This window comes from Rattus norvegicus, chromosome 20, assembly GCF_021556685.1.
Source record: "Rattus norvegicus strain SHRSP/BbbUtx chromosome 20, alternate assembly SHRSP_T2T, whole genome shotgun sequence".
Taxonomy (NCBI): domain Eukaryota; kingdom Metazoa; phylum Chordata; class Mammalia; order Rodentia; family Muridae; genus Rattus; species Rattus norvegicus.
Genome location: NC_141553.1, coordinates 401,968 through 422,372, shown reverse-complemented (window position 1 = coordinate 422,372; position 20,405 = coordinate 401,968). Strand labels below are relative to the sequence as shown.

General features: G+C 37.2%; 2 protein-coding genes across 2 annotated transcripts; both read left to right on the top strand.

Moving 5' to 3' along the window:
* Positions 1 to 5,548: 5,548 nt before the first annotated feature.
* Positions 5,549 to 6,593, top strand: Or2n1k (olfactory receptor family 2 subfamily N member 1K). The gene is given in 2 exon segments (NM_001000891.1): positions 5,549 to 6,478; positions 6,480 to 6,593. Coding segments are annotated over 2 exon segments (1,044 nt in total).
* Positions 6,594 to 19,157: 12,564 nt separating this feature from the next.
* On the top strand, positions 19,158 to 20,096 carry Or2n1l (olfactory receptor family 2 subfamily N member 1L). The gene is given in 1 exon segment (NM_001000892.1): positions 19,158 to 20,096. A coding segment is annotated over 1 exon segment (939 nt).
* The last annotated feature ends 309 nt before the right edge of the window (positions 20,097 to 20,405 follow it).

The window sequence follows — 20,405 nt, the reverse complement described above, 5'->3', positions numbered from 1 at the left end:
AACCCACACATAAAAGAACACACAACACAATAATCTTTGATCCAATTGGTAAGATATAATTGCCCACTTAAACATGCAAAGCCCGGTACTATCCATCCCTTGAGAACATTAATAACAATCTTTAAATACACAGAGAAGAATCTTAACATCACCAGCCATGGCTTCTCCCCTCTCTCCTTCTCCTCTTCTCCTCCTCTCTCCCCTAGTCTCCTCCTCTTCCTTCAAACTTCTCTCCTGCCCATCCTTCCTTCTCCTCCAATGACAGGCCTCCTTCTATCCTGTACCTGCCTCACCTGTGACATCATCCTACACATTGTATTTTTTATTATGCAGCCTTTACTTACTATTATGAGAGTGGGCTCATTCTATTCTTGATTCTAACTTTATGCCATCTTTCTAGCAACTGAGACCATCTTTAAAAGCTTTCCTAATAAAAGTATTAGATCGAATTAGGAATTCTATAGAATTATTATGTATTTGTCCACGTGGCCTCACTCCAAGATAGAATATCTCCACACGTCTGCAGAATTCTGTTCAAAAGTGTGGGTCAATAGCTAGTGATTATTACATATTTAATAATGATGGGAAAAGCATATTTTCCAGTAATCTTTCCTCAATTGTCATCTCCTCAGCCATGCCTAAAGAAGCAAATCTGTCAGCTTTACAGTCCATGGCAGAAGCATCTCAGGAAGATCACCTAATCTTTAGCTTTAACTAACCCTAACCCTAACCCTAACCCTAACCCTAACCCTAACCCTAACCCTAACCCTGGCAATTTAACTACCAAATTTTTCCTCAATCAGCATATTGAAGAAAGCAGTGGTCTAATCAATAACTGAAAAACGAAGCTAACATCTTCCCTCAAACAAAATAACTATTCTTTACTTTGGGGAGACCTACCTCAAAGATTTTGAGCTAAGATTGTTCAGTCTCTTCAAGTCAGGAAAAGGAAACCCATGTAATAGCATCTGTAGTTATCCCTGGGATCTCTAAGCCCTCTACTACAGTCTTCTCACTGCTCCTTTTTCTCTTTGTTCTTTAGTGTATAAATGAGAGTGAGTTGGAGTTATTACACTGTAGAAAAGGTGAGAAGCCACAGCTCCCTGTACCCAGATCCTCTGTGGAGAGAGCTGGTATCCTAGAAATGCTGACACACTTGAGAGCACAAGTGAAACCACCATGTCTGTTCACATTGCTGGCCCAAGATGAACCCCCACAAAGCCCTCAGGACACAGGAATCGAGGAGCAATCTGCCACCCAATCCTCCCTGTTTCTGCCTGTACCCAGACTTGATCCTGTGTCACAGCACTCTGTACATAGATCCTGCTGAGAGAGAGCTGGTCTCCCAAGCTGACACTCTCACCTGAGAGCACAGGTGAGACCACCACTTATGCTCACATATCTGGCCCAAAAGGAAATCCCCTGGTCTCCTCAGGACACAGGCACCAAGGAACAGTCTGGGACAGGAACTTTCTGGTTTCTCTCCAAGCCTTGAGCTGACCCTGTGCCACAGCTCTCTGTACCCAGACCCCACTGGGAGAGGGCTGCTCTCCCAGTAGTTGTGACTCACAGGCTTATAGCAGGGTCAAGCCACTGTCAGGCACAGCTAGACCGGCTAACACCAGAGAGAACCTGATGGTGAGAGACAAGCACAGGAACCTAAGCAACAGAAACCAACACTACTGGGTGCCATCAGAGTGCAGTTCTCCCACCAAAAATATACAGGAGATGCAAACACTGGAAAAGCAAGATTTGGATTTAAATTGTGATAAAATACCAAATAGAATTTTTCTTGGTATTGGTAGATTATTTACAGTGGGTAAATTCAGTGTCTATTATTTTTATTATTCTTATGGTTTGAATTGCCCTTTTTTATATAATAGAGAAAATTAAATCTTAAAATCTTATATGATACCATTAGTTAATGTAATGTACAATATCATTCTCATTTATATTTCTCTGAATAACTGATTCAAAGAAGCTCATCTTTAACTGTGTGCTTTATAGTGGGTGTTCAGAGTGTGGGGAAATACAATCAATTTATTTCAAATGCTTCCACTGCAAAAAAAGATTGTCTACTATCCTCAGCACACCAGGTAACTAACTGTGCAGGAGAAGCATGTCCTCAGAGAATTCTTTCCCGGGGAACTTTGTCTATTCACAGAGGAAAAGGTTAAATGAGATGTCTGTAAAAACAATGCACAGGAGTCTTGGGAATAGCAAAGAAACACAACATAAAAACCTTCTTGATATTCTCTATTAATGTTTTCCTAACTTGAGCTTTCCCTCCTTCTTGCTTCTTTGTATGAACTCAGTACCTGAGAGTTCTAAAGCAAATCTTAAACTCTCCTCTTCATACTAGAATCTCTCTGCTTGTGAAAAGGAAAATTGAAATATCGTTCCCTTAAATTCATTTTTCATCAAATAAAGGGGGTTTATCAATATAAGATAAGTGAAGAGACATCTGTATTGAATGAGGTGCAATTCTAGGAAAGGTAGCAAGTGTGGAGTGCAGTATCTAATTACTGCATAGGAAAGACAGCTTCATTTCTAAAAACCACTCATAAGCTTTGTGTGTATCTATTTCAGTGGCCTTAGGAACAACTTAGGTAAGTTTCTATAACCCGTATATTTCTCAGATGTTGATTATGTGAGCGAAGTATTGATGTTTAATCAGTTTATATAATAAAATCATGTTTAAAATGAGATTAATATTGTTCATGAGTTTCATCTAAAGCTTTAGTCTATGATAAAAATACTATTTAATGAAGGGCGTTTAAAAATAAAGACAATCTACAAAGCCAAATTATTGTAATATAAACAAAATGGCATGTCTTATTGAACTGAATGTGAATATAATATGCTGGTATGAAAATGCAAGCAGCATGCCAAGACCAATAGCCTGTCTTTGATCAGTGATTTTAAACACTGATTATCTGTGAGTTGAAATTGTGTCACATTTCTGAATAAGAAAATTAAAAGCCTCTGACCTTTCTCATATTCCAGACCACCCACAAAACCGATTCTATTTCCCCTTCCCAGGGGGATTCATGCACCCCCTGTAGACCACTCCTTTCTATCTAACTTCTCTGGACCTGTGTACTGTGTTATTATCCTTTACTTAATAGTTAATATTCACTTATACCTGAGTACATATCATGTTTGTGTTTTTGGGTCTGGGTTGCATTATTTGGGATGATATTTTTTTCTATTTCCATCCACGTTTTATGGACTCTGATTAATAAGTGTGAGGTGTCTCTGTCAATTTTGCTGCCTGTGGGACGCTTTTTCTCCTATTGGGTGGGCTCGTCCAGGATTGATGAAAGGGTTTGTGCCTAGTCTTACTGCATATTGTTCTTAGTGCTCATTGATATCACTCGGAGGCTTACTCCTTTCTGAAAGGAAATAGGAGCAGAGGATGTTGCGGGGAAGAGGAAGAGAGTGTGTGTGTGTGTGTGTGTGTGTGTGTGTGTGTGTGTGTAATTCAGAGGAGGGGAGGAAAAGGTGGTTATATATCTTAAAATAGAGGAAAAATGTTATGCTATGAGGGAATTAATGGTAAAGGATTTTAAGTGTGGGACAGGCTTGTTCCAGTGCTTATCACAAAGTACAAAACTCATTAGAAAGTTGTTTGAGGGATTTGATAGATGCCTAAGCAGTTAATAGCATTGATCGCTCTTCTCAGGAACTGGGTTCTATCCCAAGTATTCACATAGAGATCACAATCATTAATTTTGGTTCCAGGTATCCTTTGGCATTTTTGGCCTTTGTAGGCAATAGACACACATGTGGTACACAGGTATATATGGAAGCAAAACACGTATAGGAGCAGATAATTTTTAAAATTGTGTTAAAATTAAGTTGTGGGAATTATTAATTTTCTAACATACAAGGTTATTTGGTTTCTGGTTTGTTTTTTTTTAATTTGTGCATCTTACCTAATGTGTAGTCATAGAACATGATTTATATCTTGGTCTGAGTGTATTCTTTGGGCCCTCATAGGATGGCCCTGAGGTTTCAATGAAGGAAAGCTTCAGAACTCCTTTTAAATATAAAAAAATGATTCACCTAGAGGATGTTATTTGGCTAGAGAAATAACTCAGATTTGGTCAATAGAATGTTATCATAACATAATATTTGAATATTTATATCAGCTATGAGTTTATATGAAACACTCATAAATAAATTGTGTACATTCATAGCTTTCAAAACACTGTTTTATTCTGTCCCTTGATTTTATTGTATCAGCCTTTACTATACCTAGGAAGTACTGGGATACATCCAGGAAATACAAAATTACTGGGATTTGAATGTCACTCTGTCTGAATTAAGATATCTACTGACAAAAGACTCTTGGAGTTAAAATATATTTACAATATCAATGTGAATAAGAAAAAAATCCATGTGTCCCAGATTGTTGCTCCAATTTTTACAATGAAAGAGAACATTGAATTCAGTTGGTAAATAAATACATCTAGAAGAAGAATGAGTTAATAATAATTTATCACAAATTATCTAATGTCAAAACTTCCACTAAATATTTATACAATAAAGCACATATATGACTCAAAAAAAATAACACTGCAACAGTGGCTTAACTCATTTGACTTATAAATGGGGAATTTTGACAACTATACAAATATGAAGAAAAAACGTTAATAGTGTTAAAAGTTCTTGCTCAGGGGCTGGGGATTTAGCTCAGTGGTAGAGCGCTTACCTAGGAAGCGCAAGGCCCTGGGTTCGGTCCCCAGCTCCAAAAAAAAAAGAACCAAAAAAAAAAAAAGTTCTTGCTCAATCTAAGTACGTAAAGCAGGTTTGTATATATCTCAAATATATTCATTTCACATGCAGAAGTTTTGACAATTTGGACAAGAATATTGAAATGGACCAGCCAATTTTCAATACTAAGATCTCAGAGCTCTTTATCTAACTTCTCTGACTGATTCCTGGAAATATTTCTATGATGTTTCAGTAATGCGTTTATCACTGCTCTTAAAATTAGCTCCTCACCTTTATGTCACATGTATAGTCAAATAATTCAAAACAACCTTTCAAATTTTGTATCAGAAATAGAAGATAATCCTGAGCTGTTACAATAATCTGTGTGCATGTTGGAATGTATTTGCGTATGAATGGTTGTGCATTCATGTTTCTGTTCTGTGTATGTGTTGTACATCTAAAATCCAGAGACTATGTCAAATTTTTCTATATTTAATTTCTACTTTATATTTGGAGACTGTGTCTATAACAAACTTGGCCTTCATTACTTCAGATTTGAAAGCTGCTCAGCCAACCGCAGAAAAATAACACTTTATTTTTTAACTAGAGTTTGGATTCCAGAAATGTCACATTTTTACCTAATTACTGAAGATAAATCGAAGGTCTTCAATATGGACTGAGTAGTTTCCTAACCATCACCATGACATTTCAAATGTTGAACGCCAATCCTGTGTTCCATAGTCATAACCAATAAATTGTGAGGCTTTTCTACTCCTACAATGCTAACTTTCTTGATACTTCTTTACTACAGAAGGTGAGATTGCAGAGAATGACACTGATCAATACAAGTCACCCAGAAGAGTTTATTCTACTTAGTTTTGCAGACCGTCCTTGGCTGGAACTTCCTCTCTTTATTTTTCTTCTGGTAACATACCCCACAGCCGTGATTGGAAACATTGCCATCATTCTGGCTTCCATATTAGACCCCTGTCTCCACAGCCCCATGTATTTCTTCCTCACCAACCTCTCCTTTCTGGACATATGCTACACCACAAGCCTTGTGCCTCAGATGCTAACTAACCTTGGAGGCTCCACAAAGGCCATCAGCTACATGAGGTGTGCAGTTCAGCTTTATTTCTACCACACTATGGAGGTTGCAGAGTGTGTTCTCCTGGCTCTTATGTCCTTTGACCGATATGTAGCCATCTGCAAACCTCTACACTACACCCTCATAATGAATCAATGTAACTGTCTCCTCTTAGTCTCCATTGTGTGGCTGACTGGAATTTCCTTTGCTATCACAGAGGCCACTGTGACTCTGCAATTGCCTCTATGTGGCCACAATAAAATGGATCACCTGGTGTGTGAGATTCCAGTTCTCATAAAAATTGCTTGTGGTGAAAAAGAAACAAATGAGCTTGCTCTGACTGTGGTATCCATTTTTCTTTCAGCTGTTCCTCTGTGTTTAATTCTTGCCTCCTATGCTAGTATTGGGCATGCTGTCTTTAAAATCAAATCTTCAGAGGGAAGGAAAAAGGCCTTTGGGACATGTTCCTCTCATCTCATTGTAGTTCTCTTGTTCTATGGCCCAGCCATTAGCATGTATCTTCAGCCTCCCTCTTCTATTACAAAAGACCAACCCAAGTTCATGGCTCTCTTGTATGGAGTAGTAACTCCTACACTGAACCCCTTCATCTATACTCTGAGGAATAAGGATGTAAAGAGGGCATTAGCTAATCTGTTCAGGAATATTTTTATGTCAAAGTGAATACTTGTGGACGTTATATAAAGTAATATACAAATTAGAGGCTTTTTCTACAACTCATTCCCTGTACAAAACTCATCTTTCTTTTTATTTTTACATGTTCTTATAAGTGATGTCTCTTTACTTGTGTTTCTTGTAATCATGCTAGACAATGGTTAATCTTGGATACTATTAAACAATATGGATACTCTGCTTAGAAAAAAGGTAAAATTCATTGTTTTGGTACATTGTGAAATAGTTACTTCATTGAGTGCTAAAACAGTCATTTACTTTATAGTACAAATATGTTGTTTGAAGCTAATTGTCATGAAAACTAAAGAATAAACATTCATCCATTTTTAAAAATTTTTCACTTGTGGAATAAATCCTTACATTGAGGAATGTTGCATTTTCTAATTCACTGTTAAGTAGGGAGTGCTTTTAATAAACTATTCTGGTAGTTTATAGACTTTATTAATGTGCATATTTTTAAAAATACCCTGTAATGTTTTCTTAAACATAATTATGCATGTAATCTATATGAGGAATTGAGGAACATACCATTAAATAGCAAAAAGTGTATGGCAAAAGATGAATATATTATTTTCTTAAAATATTTATTTTAAATATCTTGAACAGTTAAATAGCAAAAAAAAATATGTAATGACAGCATGGAAACATTTGTATGCACATACTTGTAGCTATATAGAATGCATTTTAAAGCATGAGAGTTAGTAATTTGTAATTTGGATTGAAAGAGAAATTAATTATTTCTACAATATGAGTTGTTATAAATATATGAATTTCACTTATGGATGTTCCAAATGTACATCAACATCAGTTGACAAATCTAGGACAGTTCCCGGAACAACACTGAGAATTTTACTTTTATCACTTAATCATTATAATAAATTGATGGCTTAGGAACTTTGTGATATTACATTAATTTATGAATAATTAAATGAAGTTCATAGTAAAGAGATAAATATGAGTAAAAAATGTAAGATGAGTCAGGTTTCTTGACATGGATGTTTAAATTTTTTTTACCAATCTTCATGGATTGCCAATAATGGCATCATGTTAGGATAAGCTACTATAATTAGTACCTGTCTGCTAGATCTGTTTCTAACAATTAGTGTAGTTGTATTCTAACTTTTATGATGAAGTCAGAAACTATTTTCTATGTAATTCTTTGATTTTTTATTTTTGGGCAAAGAAAATCAATTCCATAATATTATATTTCTTGCCAATAAGAGACTGAGTTTAAAGCAAAATAACCAAAATACAACCAAGTTTGGGAGGTATGTGTTCCACAAATACATCTTGCAGTCTCCTCCTACTAAAGTTTACACTTTATCTGCTAACGTTTATAGGTGTAGGCATGAGGTAATTCTGCACTGTGTGACAATTAAAATGCTAGTTTCATTCTCATATATATCAGGTTGCAGTCCTTATTCAGAGATTCTCCTGTCTCAATCTTGTGTAAATATCAGCTTTTCATTTGTTCCCTGATGAGTTAAATTTTTTAAATAAATAACTCTTTATTTATATATTTAATCTTTTTTTACAGACCTGATTTTCTCCCCCTCCTGGTCCACCCTCTGACTGTCCACATTCCACATCCTTCTCCCCCATCTTCACAAGGATGTCTCTACCCACCTCACCCCTCACACCAGCAGCCTTCCTCACTCCCTGGGGCATCCACTCTCTTGAGGGTTAGGTGCATCTTCTCTGACTGAGACCAAACCTTGCTGTATAAGTGTTGGGGTTTTATATCAGCTGGTGTACACTGCCTGGTTGTTGGCCCAGTGTCTGAGAGATCTCAGGGTCCAGATTATTTGATACTGCTGGTCCTCCTACAGGGGAGTCATCCTCAGCTTCTTCCACCTTTTCCTTAATTCAACCACAGGGGTCAGCAGCTTCTGTCCATTGCTTGTGTGTAAATATCTGCTTCCAACTCTTATGGCTGCTTGTTGCCTCATTCGAAGAGCAGTCATGATGGGCCCCTTCCTGTGAGCACACCATAGCCTCAGTCATAAGCCCAGTTTTTGGGCCTCCCCTTGATCTGGATCCGAATTCGGGCCTGTTGCTAGACCTCCTTTTCCTCAGACTCTTCTCCAATTCTGTCCCTGTAGATCTTTCAGACAGGAACAATTCTGGGTCCGGGTTTTTGACTGTGGAATGTCAATCCCATCCCTCACTTGATGACCTGTCTTTCTCCTAGGGGTGGGCTCTACAAGTTCCCTCTGCCCACTGAAGGGCATTTCATTTAAGATTCCTGCCTTTGAGTCCCAAGAGTCGTTCACCTCCTAGGTCTCTGGTACATTCTAGAAGGTCTTCCCAACCTCCTTCCTCCTGATTTTTTTTCTTTGTTATGGGCCATTGATCTCTCTACACAAACTTGTCAGTAAACTATTTTAAGGGTAGAACCACTGATATTTAACCAGTGCCCCTCCTCCTTATAAAAATTGAAACACAATGTCTTTTATATCCCATGTTTGGACAATTTGCACACCCTGGGATAGTTATGATGACATTTATCAATACCTTCCCCAGAAACATCAACCATTTCACCCTTCATTTCATCATGTCATTCCTCTTAGATTGCAGGAATTAGTCTAAGTAAATTACACTTTTAAGACCACTTCTTCAAAAATGTATGAGTATGTCAGCTAAACAAGGCATTAACGTTCCTGTTTGACATTCCATTCCCATACATTTAACTCATCTCATGATTTATCTAAGATAACTTTTCAATATCTAGAATCTGTATACAAACCTTGTAAACTGGCCATTCTAAATTCTATATGTTTTCTGATATGATAATTACATCAGCTCCCATATCCACCAAATTTTCTATTTCAATACCATTGCAATAATTGCAATTTTTAATTTTAACTTTTGAACACTATCAACAGTTTGTCAGCACACAGTTTCTAGTACTTCCAAGTCCCCAATTCTTTCTACATGAATGGTTTTATCATTGATATTAGAAAACAGTAACAACTGAAAAACCGTATCATCTCCATTAAATTGCTGTTCTCTTTGTACATGAGCTGTAATTTTATTTCTCCCTTGAAATCTTCACATATAATTCTTGGGTATGCAATGTATCCTTGCCAGGCCAATCCATTCATTCCAAGAACATTGGTACAATACCTGAGGACAAAAGATCATAAACAGTAAGAGCTATTTTAAATTTTGGATTTTAAGCAATTGATGAGGTATTTACCAGTGGCCAAGTCAAGAGCTTGCTGATTGCAGTAGTATGAATTAAATCTCCAATGCCATGTTAAGGCTTTTTGATGTGCATGTTTCTCCTTGGCTGCAATACCTCATAATTTTGCTGCAGAGCCCTGAGTCTAAATCCCAAGGACATTTCCTGATGGAAAGAGTGTACTTTCCATGCCTCTTTTGAACCTATAGTCATTTTCCCAGTGAAAGGCAACGTTGCCACATAACGTGCACAACCCTGGATGCTTAGGCTTCTTTCTGATTTTTATTAAGAAAAACATTGTTCTTACAAATGCCTTGCTCATGATTTTGTTGCCAATAATCACATTTACCACAAATAATGCACCAGGAATTTTGAGGTCTGAGATCTTTGGTGGTTTGTTCACAGTCCCTTTGCAAGTAACCATATTTCCTGCAATTAAAGCACTGGACATATTGATATCAGATACCTTTAACAATGGCTTTGTGGGAAAATTACTAATTATTGTAGGTCAAAGCCTAATATTGCCTGGATAGCATTCTGGGACTCTGCACATAATGGAGTATTCTCTTTGTTGACAGAGTTGCTCCTTCTCTCCCCTCTTCTGGGATGTTCTAATTCCCCACACTCACCTCTACCTTAGGAATGTCATATCCTCAACTAGTTTATAGGATCAATTTTCTTCCTCCTGTAAATACTTATTCAACCAGTACCTGAGATTCCAGAAATTTGCTTCCCCAGGCTAAGAAGATATGCCACAAAACCTAAACTCCAAACTAATGACTTTTGCCCATCCTGGATATCCCTGTCTTCAGTCCCCCAAAAGTTGATAAGTCTTTAATGAGCCTAAGTAAAATTGATCTGAGTACTGACAAAGCTGTCATGGGGTGGTCATTCACTGTATATATTAAAGGGTTTCTGAAACTCCTGTTTGACAATCTCTGCTACCACTGCCTTCATGGAGTTTATTTATCGAACTCCAAGAGCAGGGAAACCCACAAAGTTTAATCTATTATAATAGCATGGTACGTGTTAGAAGCATTATTGGTCGTATCCCTTCTTCACTCATCCATTGGCGATACCTGCAGCTTTAATGATCTTATAACTTCTTACATTCAGTATTTGAATTTTCAAACACCAAGGTCTCTATGAACACTTGCTTAGTGTGACGATCTGATTTGCCTTTGTTAACAGCTGAGACTAATCTTTGTACAATTTTGGTAAAGCAGTTTACTCTAGAGCCTTATATAATCTTTGTAAATGAGAGGAACTGTTTTCCTGGGTTCCTCAACTTTTCCCCGAGCTCTTAAGTCACAAAGTGATATTATTCCGTACTAGCATCTACATATTGAATCTGTTCTTATATATCATAGTGCTAGCATTGAATTAGCAACTGGTCTTTCTTATATTCATTCCCTTCAATCTACTTTACTGTTCAATATATGTACCTGCTTCCCTCCAACATGTTATCCATTGCAATGGGGAACCATCATATAGTATCAATTCCTTCCAGTCATGGGGTATAATTCTATTTTGAGTAGCCCGGTTACTTTGAATTTATTTCAGAGAAGGCTAGTGCAGCCCACATGAAATCATAGCCTCTTTAAACAGCCTTAGAGCTATCAATTCTATAGAACACCCCCTTATCTTGTCATAACTTTTTTCCACACCATTAGGAGACATATGTGATGTGACTGCTGGAAAAGCTAATGATGATCTCACAACACCAGGTGGTGAAGATCATGTGGGAATGGCCAATCAATGACTGTTTTAACTTGATGCCTCAATCATGTGAGGTAGCCCATTCCTAACAATGCCTGTTTTTCGAGGAAACCGAAGTGTGATGGCCCATAGACCCAGCACAGAGCCAAACACAATTGACCAAGAAAAAAAATCATTTCTAATTATATTCCGATTTCTGCTACACGCATACATAGGTAACTAGGCCGGGTTTTCTCTAGCAACTAATGGGAGCAGATGCAGAGACCCACAGACAATCTAAACCCTTCAGAAGAGGGGCGGGAAGGATTGTAGCTTCCAGAGGCATCAAATACACCACAACATAACAGCCCACAGAATGACCTAAAGCAGGGCTCGTATAGGCTCAGAAAGACTGAAGCGGCAGTCATGGAGCCTGTATGGGTCTGCATGAGTCTTTGCTAGGATCTTTTTCAGTTGGAGATGTCTTCAAGTAAAAATAAGAAATTGATGATTTGTATTGCTGATTAAGAGAGCTTCCTATTCTTCCAAGGATTTGAGTTTAGTTTTTAGCAACCATGTTATTCTGTAATTCCAGCCTCTGGGAATCCAACACTATCTTCGAGCAACTGCAGTCACCTGTGCACATGTGGAACACACTCAAACAGATGCATCCACACAAATAAAAATAAATAAAGTTTCATAGTAAATAAAAGAGGCCTGTGGTGAAGTTCAAAAGTCATTTAATTTGCAGGATGTTCATGTTTCAACTCTCAGTACAATCTTAAGTAAATCAGTACAGTGAAAATGTAAGAAAAATTGCTGAAGTGAAAACTTTTGGTTTCCTTTGAAAATCAGTTGTGCCATGTGTTTTTCTGGAAATGGTCTTATGAGAGGATGTTTTTGCTGATGCAGACACATGGGTGGATGGTTTCCTGACAACAGACATGTGTTTCTTTACTGAGAATTCTGTGTGATACTGGTTTTCCTTGCGACTCCTTTCTGATCATTGTGTGTCATGACTTTGTTAACAGAAAAGGACCAAAAAACTTATGGTGGTATTCTGGTGGCTTCTTGACACTTCTGTGAACTCTGGACAATTGGCAGAGGTTCATGGTATCTTCTCGATCAAAGTGCTAATGTCGATTTGTGAATGGTGTTTGTAAGTGGATCGAGCTACTGCTGATGAGTCATGTGAACTAAACTGCTGAGATCCTGACTACATGTATTGGATTTGCCTTGAAGGACTATTTCCTATCAGGTGCATATCTTCCATTGGCCTACTAATCTTTCCTTTTCACTGTCTCTTTGGGTGGTAGGCTAGAAGGGAGTCTAGAAACATTTAAATAAAATTTTTAAAGTAGGTTTTGATGTTTTATTTTGTTAGTATTGTGGTTCTTTCTCACAAATAAATTGTATTATACTTCTCAAGAAAATGACTATTAAATGAATTTAATGCCACCAGCCTGTCCAGGCTGGAATGAGCTGGAGTGGGTCCCATCATTAGACATACTTTTAAAGACTGATGGTCTTTGGACATCGAGCTCTGTATACTAAATGCTTACTGATACCTTCTAAAAAATCCTAAAAACCTTCTTTCTGCTTCTTTACAACTACTGGCTCCTTTCTTTTTAACTCTTTGCTTTATTAAACATTAACTTTCTGTGCTTTATTTAACTCTTTGTGCTTTAATGCATGCTTGCGAAACAACACTTCTTAAGGTTCTGAGCTAAAATTCTTAACTAATTCTTAAAGTTCTTTGTTTCATTAGATGCTGAAAACTTAATACTTTAATACTTTTCTGTGCTTCATTAAGAACTAGAGAAATACAACTCTTTATTACTTGTACTTTAATAAACACTAGTATTTGGCAATTGAAATATGCTGTTAAGCATCAAGGAATTAAATAAAAGGATAATTGCTAGTGCTCCTTTTACTTGTGAGTCAGCCAAAAGTTTCTTTGCCTACGGTGGTTAATTCTCTGTGAACCAGAGAAGAAGAAGAAAAACATTTGAGATGCTTTATACAGGCAAATATGCACAGACACAAATACATTCATATACACACACTCTGGCCAGACCCAGACTATCTGTCACAATTAACTCCACAAATATTTATGCATCCTTACAAATATATGTATACCTATACACATACATATAGACAAAGAAACAAAACTTTGTGTGAATGGATGGATGGATGGATGGATGGATGGATGGATGGATGGAGGGAGGGAAGAAAGGAGGAATGGAGGGCTGCATGGATGGGACAGAGCTGCCCAAGGCAAACTATTGAACCAAAACTTTTTTTTCTATTCCCAGATCATTTTATACCTTCTTTGACCAAAAGTTCTTCAGAAAATTACCACTGAGATCAAATGTTATGTAGAGTGGGAGTTATAGAAAGATGTTGATATTAAATTCAAAGGAGCATTTTGCTTTATGTACTTGTTATAAGCTCAAAGTAATAGTTCTTTCATAGCCTTGCCTTATAATAGTGCACACACATGATTTTATCCTTGGACTTAAATATTTTACCTTGAACACAAATTTGCCTCAAGTCTATTTCACTTTTTAGAGTAATTATGACAACTCATTGTATTTTTTTTTATCATGCAGCCTTTACTTACTATTATGAGAGTGGGCTCATTTGATTCTTGATTCTAACTTTATGACATCTTTCTAGCAACTGAGACCATCTCTAAAAGCTTTTGTCATAAAAGTATTAGATCGAATTAGGAATTCTATAGAATCATTATGTATTTGTCCACATGGCCTCACTCCAAGATAGAATATCTCCACATGTCTGCAGAATTCTGTTCAAAAGTGTGGGTCAATAGCTAGTGATTATTACATATTTAATAATGATGGGAAAAGTATATTTTCTAGTAATCTTTCCTCAATTGTCATCTCCTCATCCATGCCTAAAGAAGCAAATCTGTCAGCTTTACAGTCCATGGCAGAAGCATCTCAGGAAGGTCACCTAATCTTTAGCTTTAACTATATGACTCCTGGCAATTTAACTACCAAATTTTTCCTCAATCAGCATATTGAAGAAAGCAGGGGTCTAATCAATAACTGAAAAACGAAGCTAACATCTTCCCTCAAACAAAATAACTATTCTTTACTTTGGGGAGACCTACCTCGAAGATTTTGAGCTAAGATTGTTCAGTCTCTTCAAGTCAGGAAAAGGAAACCCATGTGCCAGCATCTGTAGTTATCCCTGGGATCTCGAAACCCTCTACTACAGTCTTCTCACTGCTCCTTTTTCTCTTTGTTCTTTAGTGTATAAATGAGAGTGAGTTGGAGTTATTACACTGTAGAAAAGGGTGAGAAGCCACAGCCCCCTGTACCCAGATCCTCTGTGGAGAGAGCTGGTCTCCTAGAAATCTGAAACACTTGAGAGCACAAGTGAAACCACCATGTCTGTTCATATTGCTGGCCCAAGATGAACCCCCACAAAGCCCTCAGGACACAGGAATCGAGGAGCAATCTGGCACCCGATCCTCCCTGTTTCTGCCTGTACCCAGACTTGACCCTGTGTCACAGCACTCTGTACATAGATCCTGCTGAGAGAGAGCTGGTCTCCCAAGCTGACACTCTCACCTGAGAGCACAGGTGAGACCACCACTTATGCTCACATATCTGGCCCAAAAGGAAATCCCCTGGTCTCCTCAGGACACAGGCACCAAGGAGCAGTCTGGGACAGGAACTTTTTGGTTTCTCTCCAAGCCTTGAGCTGACCCTGTGCCACAGCTCTCTGTACCCAGACCCCACTGGGAGAGGGCTGCTCTCCCAGTAGTTGTGACTCACAGGCTTATAGCAGGGTCAAGCCACTGTCAGGCACAGCTAGACCGGCTAACACCAGAGAGAACCTGATGGTGAGAGACAAGCACAGGAACCTAAGCAACAGAAACCAACACTACTGGGTGCCATCAGAGTGCAATTCTCCCACCAAAAATATACAGGAGATGCAAACACTGGAAAAGCAAGGTTTGGATTTAAATTGCAATAAAATACCAAATAGAATTTTTCTTGGTATTGATAGATTATTTACAGTGGGTAAATTCAGTGTCTATTATTTTTATTATTCTTATGGTTTGAATTGCCCTTCTTTATATAATAGAGAAAATTAAATCTTAAAATCTTATATGATACCATTAGTTAATGTAATGTACAATATCATTCTCATTTATATTTCTCAGAATAACTGATTCAAAGAAGCTCATCTTTAACTGTGTGCTTTTTAGTGGGTGTTCAGAGTGTGGGGAAATGCTATCAATTTATTTCAAATGCTTCCCACTGCAAAGAAGATTGTCTTCTATCCTCAGCACACCAGGTAACTAACTGTGCAGGAGAAGCATGTCCTCAGAGAACTCTTTCCCGGGTAACTTTGTCTATTCACAGAGGAAAAGGTTAAATGAGATGTCTGTAAAAACAATGCACAGGAGTCTTGGGAATAGCAAAGATACACAACATAAAAACCTTCTTGATATTCTCTATTAATGTTTTCCTAACTTGAGCTTTCCCTCCTTCTTGCTTCTTTGTATGAACTCAGTACCTGAGAGTTCTAAAGCAAATCTTAAACTCTCCTCCTCATACTAGAATCTCTCTGCCTGTGAAAAGGAAAATTGAAATATCGTTCCCTTAAATTCATTTTTCATCAAATAAAGGGGGTTTATCAATATAAGATAAGTGAAGAGACATCTGTATTGAATGAGGTGCAATCCTAGGAAAGGTAGAAAGTGTGGAGTGCAGTATCTAATTACTGCATAGGAAAGACAGCTTCATTTCAAAAAGCCACTCATAAGCTTTGTGTGTATCTATTTCAGTGGCCTTAGGAACAACTTAGGTAAGTTTCTATAACCCGTATATTTCTCAGATGTTGATTATGTGAGCGAAGTATTGATGTTTAATCAGTTTATATAATAAAATCATGTTTAAAATGAGATTAATATTGTTCATGAGTTTCATCTAAAGCTTTAGTCTATGATAAAAATACTATTTAATGAAGGGCGTTTAAAATAAAGACAATCTACAAAGCCAAATTATTGTAGTATAAACAAAATGGCATGTCTTATTGACCTGAATGTGAATATAATACGCTGGTATAAAAATGCAAGCAGCATGCCAAGACCAATAGCCTGTCTTTGATCAGTGATTTTAAACACTGATTATCTGTGAGTTGAAATTGTGTCACATATCTGAATAAGAAAATTAAAAGCCTCTGACATTTCTCATATTCCAGACCACCCACGAAACCGATACTATTTCCCCTTCCCAGGGGGATTCATGCACCCCCTGTAGACCACTCCTCTTCACCTAACCTCTCGGAACCTGTGTACTGTGTTATTATCCTTTACTTAATAGTTAATATCCACTTATACCTGAGTACATATCATGTTTGTGTTTTTGGGTCTGGGTTGCATTACTTGGGATGATATTTTTTTCTATTTCCATCCACGTTTTATGGACTCTGATTAATAAGTTTGAGGTGTCTCTGTCAATTTTGCTGCCTGTGGGACGCTTTTTCTCCTACTGGGTGTGCTGCTCGAGGACTGATGTAAGGGTTTGTGCCTAGTCTTACTGCATATTGTTCTTAGTGCTCATTGATATCACTCGGAGGCTTACTCCTTTCTGAAAGGAAATAGGAGCAGAGGATGTTGCAGGGAAGAGGAAGTGTGTGTGTGTGTGTGTGTGTGTGTGTGTGTGTGTGTGTAATTCAGAGGAGGGGAGGAAAAGGTGGTTATATATCTTAAAATAGAGGAAAAATGTTATGCTATGAGGGAATTAATGGTAAAGGATTTTAAGTGTGGGACAGGCTTGTTCCAGTGCTTATCACAAAGTACAAAACTCATTAGAAAGTTGTTTGAGGGATTTGATAGATGCCTAAGCAGTTAATAGCATTGATCGCTCTTCTCGGGAACTGGGTTCTATCCCAAGTATTCACATAGAGATCACAATCATTAATTTTAGTTCCAGGTATCCTTTGGCATTTTTGGCATTTGTAGGCAACAGACACACATGTGGTGCACAGGTATATATGGAGGCAAAACACGTATAAGAGCAGATAATTTTTAAAATTGTGTTAAAATTAAGTTGTGGGAATTATTAATTTTCTAACATACAAGGTTATTTGGTTTCTGGTTTGTTTTTTTTTAATTTGTGCATCTTACCTAATGTGTAGTCATAGAACATGATTTATATCTTGGTCTGAGTGTATTCTTTGGGCCCTCATAGGATGGCCCTGAGGTTTCAATGAAGGAAAGCTTCAGAACTCCTTTTAAATATAAAAAAATGATTCACCTAGAGGATGTTATTTGGCTAGAGAAATAACTCAGATTTGGTCAATAGAATGTTATCATAACATAATATTTGAATATTTATATCAGCTATGAGTTTATATGAAACACTCATAAATAAATTGTGTACATTCATAGCTTTCAAAACACTGTTTTATTCTGTCCCTTGATTTTATTGTATCAGCCTTTACTATACCTAGGAAGTACTGGGATACATCCAGGAAATACAAAATTACTGGGATTTGAATGTCACTCTGTCTGAATTAAGATATCTACTGACAAAAGACTCTTGGAGTTAAAATATATTTACAATATCAATGTGAATAAGAAAAAAATCCATGTGTCCCAGATTGTTGCTCCAATTTTTACAATGAAAGAGAACATTGAATTCAGTTGGTAAATAAATACATCTAGAAGAAGAATGAGTTAATAATAATTTATCACAAATTATCTAATGTCAAAACTTCCACTAAATATTTATACAATAAAGCACATATATGACTCAAAAAAAATAACACTGCAACAGTGGCTTAACTCATTTGACTTATAAATGGGGAATTTTGACAACTATACAAATATGAAGAAAAAACGTTAATAGTGTTAAAAGTTCTTGCTCAGGGGCTGGGGATTTAGCTCAGTGGTAGAGCGCTTACCTAGGAAGCGCAAGGCCCTGGGTTCGGTCCCCAGCTCCAAAAAAAAAAGAACCAAAAAAAAAAAAAGTTCTTGCTCAATCTAAGTACGTAAAGCAGGTTTGTATATATCTCAAATATATTCATTTCACATGCAGAAGTTTTGACAATTTGGACAAGAATATTGAAATGGACCAGCCAATTTTCAATACTAAGATCTCAGAGCTCTTTATCTAACTTCTCTGACTGATTCCTGGAAATATTTCTATGATGTTTCAGTAATGCGTTTATCACTGCTCTTAAAATTAGCTCCTCACCTTTATGTCACATGTATAGTCAAATAATTCAAAACAACCTTTCAAATTTTGTATCAGAAATAGAAGATAATCCTGAGCTGTTACAATAATCTGTGTGCATGTTGGAATGTATTTGCGTATGAATGGTTGTGCATTCATGTTTCTGTTCTGTGTATGTGTTGTACATCTAAAATCCAGAGACTATGTCAAATTTTTCTATATTTAATTTCTACTTTATATTTGGAGACTGTGTCTATAACAAACTTGGCCTTCATTACTTCAGATTTGAAAGCTGCTCAGCCAACCGCAGAAAAATAACACTTTATTTTTTAACTAGAGTTTGGATTCCAGAAATGTCACATTTTTACCTAATTACTGAAGATAAATCGAAGGTCTTCAATATGGACTGAGTAGTTTCCTAACCATCACCATGACATTTCAAATGTTGAACGCCAATCCTGTGTTCCATAGTCATAACCAATAAATTGTGAGGCTTTTCTACTCCTACAATGCTAACTTTCTTGATACTTCTTTACTACAGAAGGTGAGATTGCAGAGAATGACACTGATCAATACAAGTCACCCAGAAGAGTTTATTCTACTTAGTTTTGCAGACCGTCCTTGGCTGGAACTTCCTCTCTTTATTTTTCTTCTGGTAACATACCCCACAGCCGTGATTGGAAACATTGCCATCATTCTGGCTTCCATATTAGACCCCTGTCTCCACAGCCCCATGTATTTCTTCCTCACCAACCTCTCCTTTCTGGACATATGCTACACCACAAGCCTTGTGCCTCAGATGCTAACTAACCTTGGAGGCTCCACAAAGGCCATCAGCTACATGAGGTGTGCAGTTCAGCTTTATTTCTACCACACTATGGAGGTTGCAGAGTGTGTTCTCCTGGCTCTTATGTCCTTTGACCGATATGTAGCCATCTGCAAACCTCTACACTACACCCTCATAATGAATCAATGTAACTGTCTCCTCTTAGTCTCCATTGTGTGGCTGACTGGAATTTCCTTTGCTATCACAGAGGCCACTGTGACTCTGCAATTGCCTCTATGTGGCCACAATAAAATGGATCACCTGGTGTGTGAGATTCCAGTTCTCATAAAAATTGCTTGTGGTGAAAAAGAAACAAATGAGCTTGCTCTGACTGTGGTATCCATTTTTCTTTCAGCTGTTCCTCTGTGTTTAATTCTTGCCTCCTATGCTAGTATTGGGCATGCTGTCTTTAAAATCAAATCTTCAGAGGGAAGGAAAAAGGCCTTTGGGACATGTTCCTCTCATCTCATTGTAGTTCTCTTGTTCTATGGCCCAGCCATTAGCATGTATCTTCAGCCTCCCTCTTCTATTACAAAAGACCAACCCAAGTTCATGGCTCTCTTGTATGGAGTAGTAACTCCTACACTGAACCCCTTCATCTATACTCTGAGGAATAAGGATGTAAAGAGGGCATTAGCTAATCTGTTCAGGAATATTTTTATGTCAAAGTGAATACTTGTGGACGTTATATAAAGTAATATACAAATTAGAGGCTTTTTCTACAACTCATTCCCTGTACAAAACTCATCTTTCTTTTTATTTTTACATGTTCTTATAAGTGATGTCTCTTTACTTGTGTTTCTTGTAATCATGCTAGACAATGGTTAATCTTGGATACTATTAAACAATATGGATACTCTGCTTAGAAAAAAGGTAAAATTCATTGTTTTGGTACATTGTGAAATAGTTACTTCATTGAGTGCTAAAACAGTCATTTACTTTATAGTACAAATATGTTGTTTGAAGCTAATTGTCATGAAA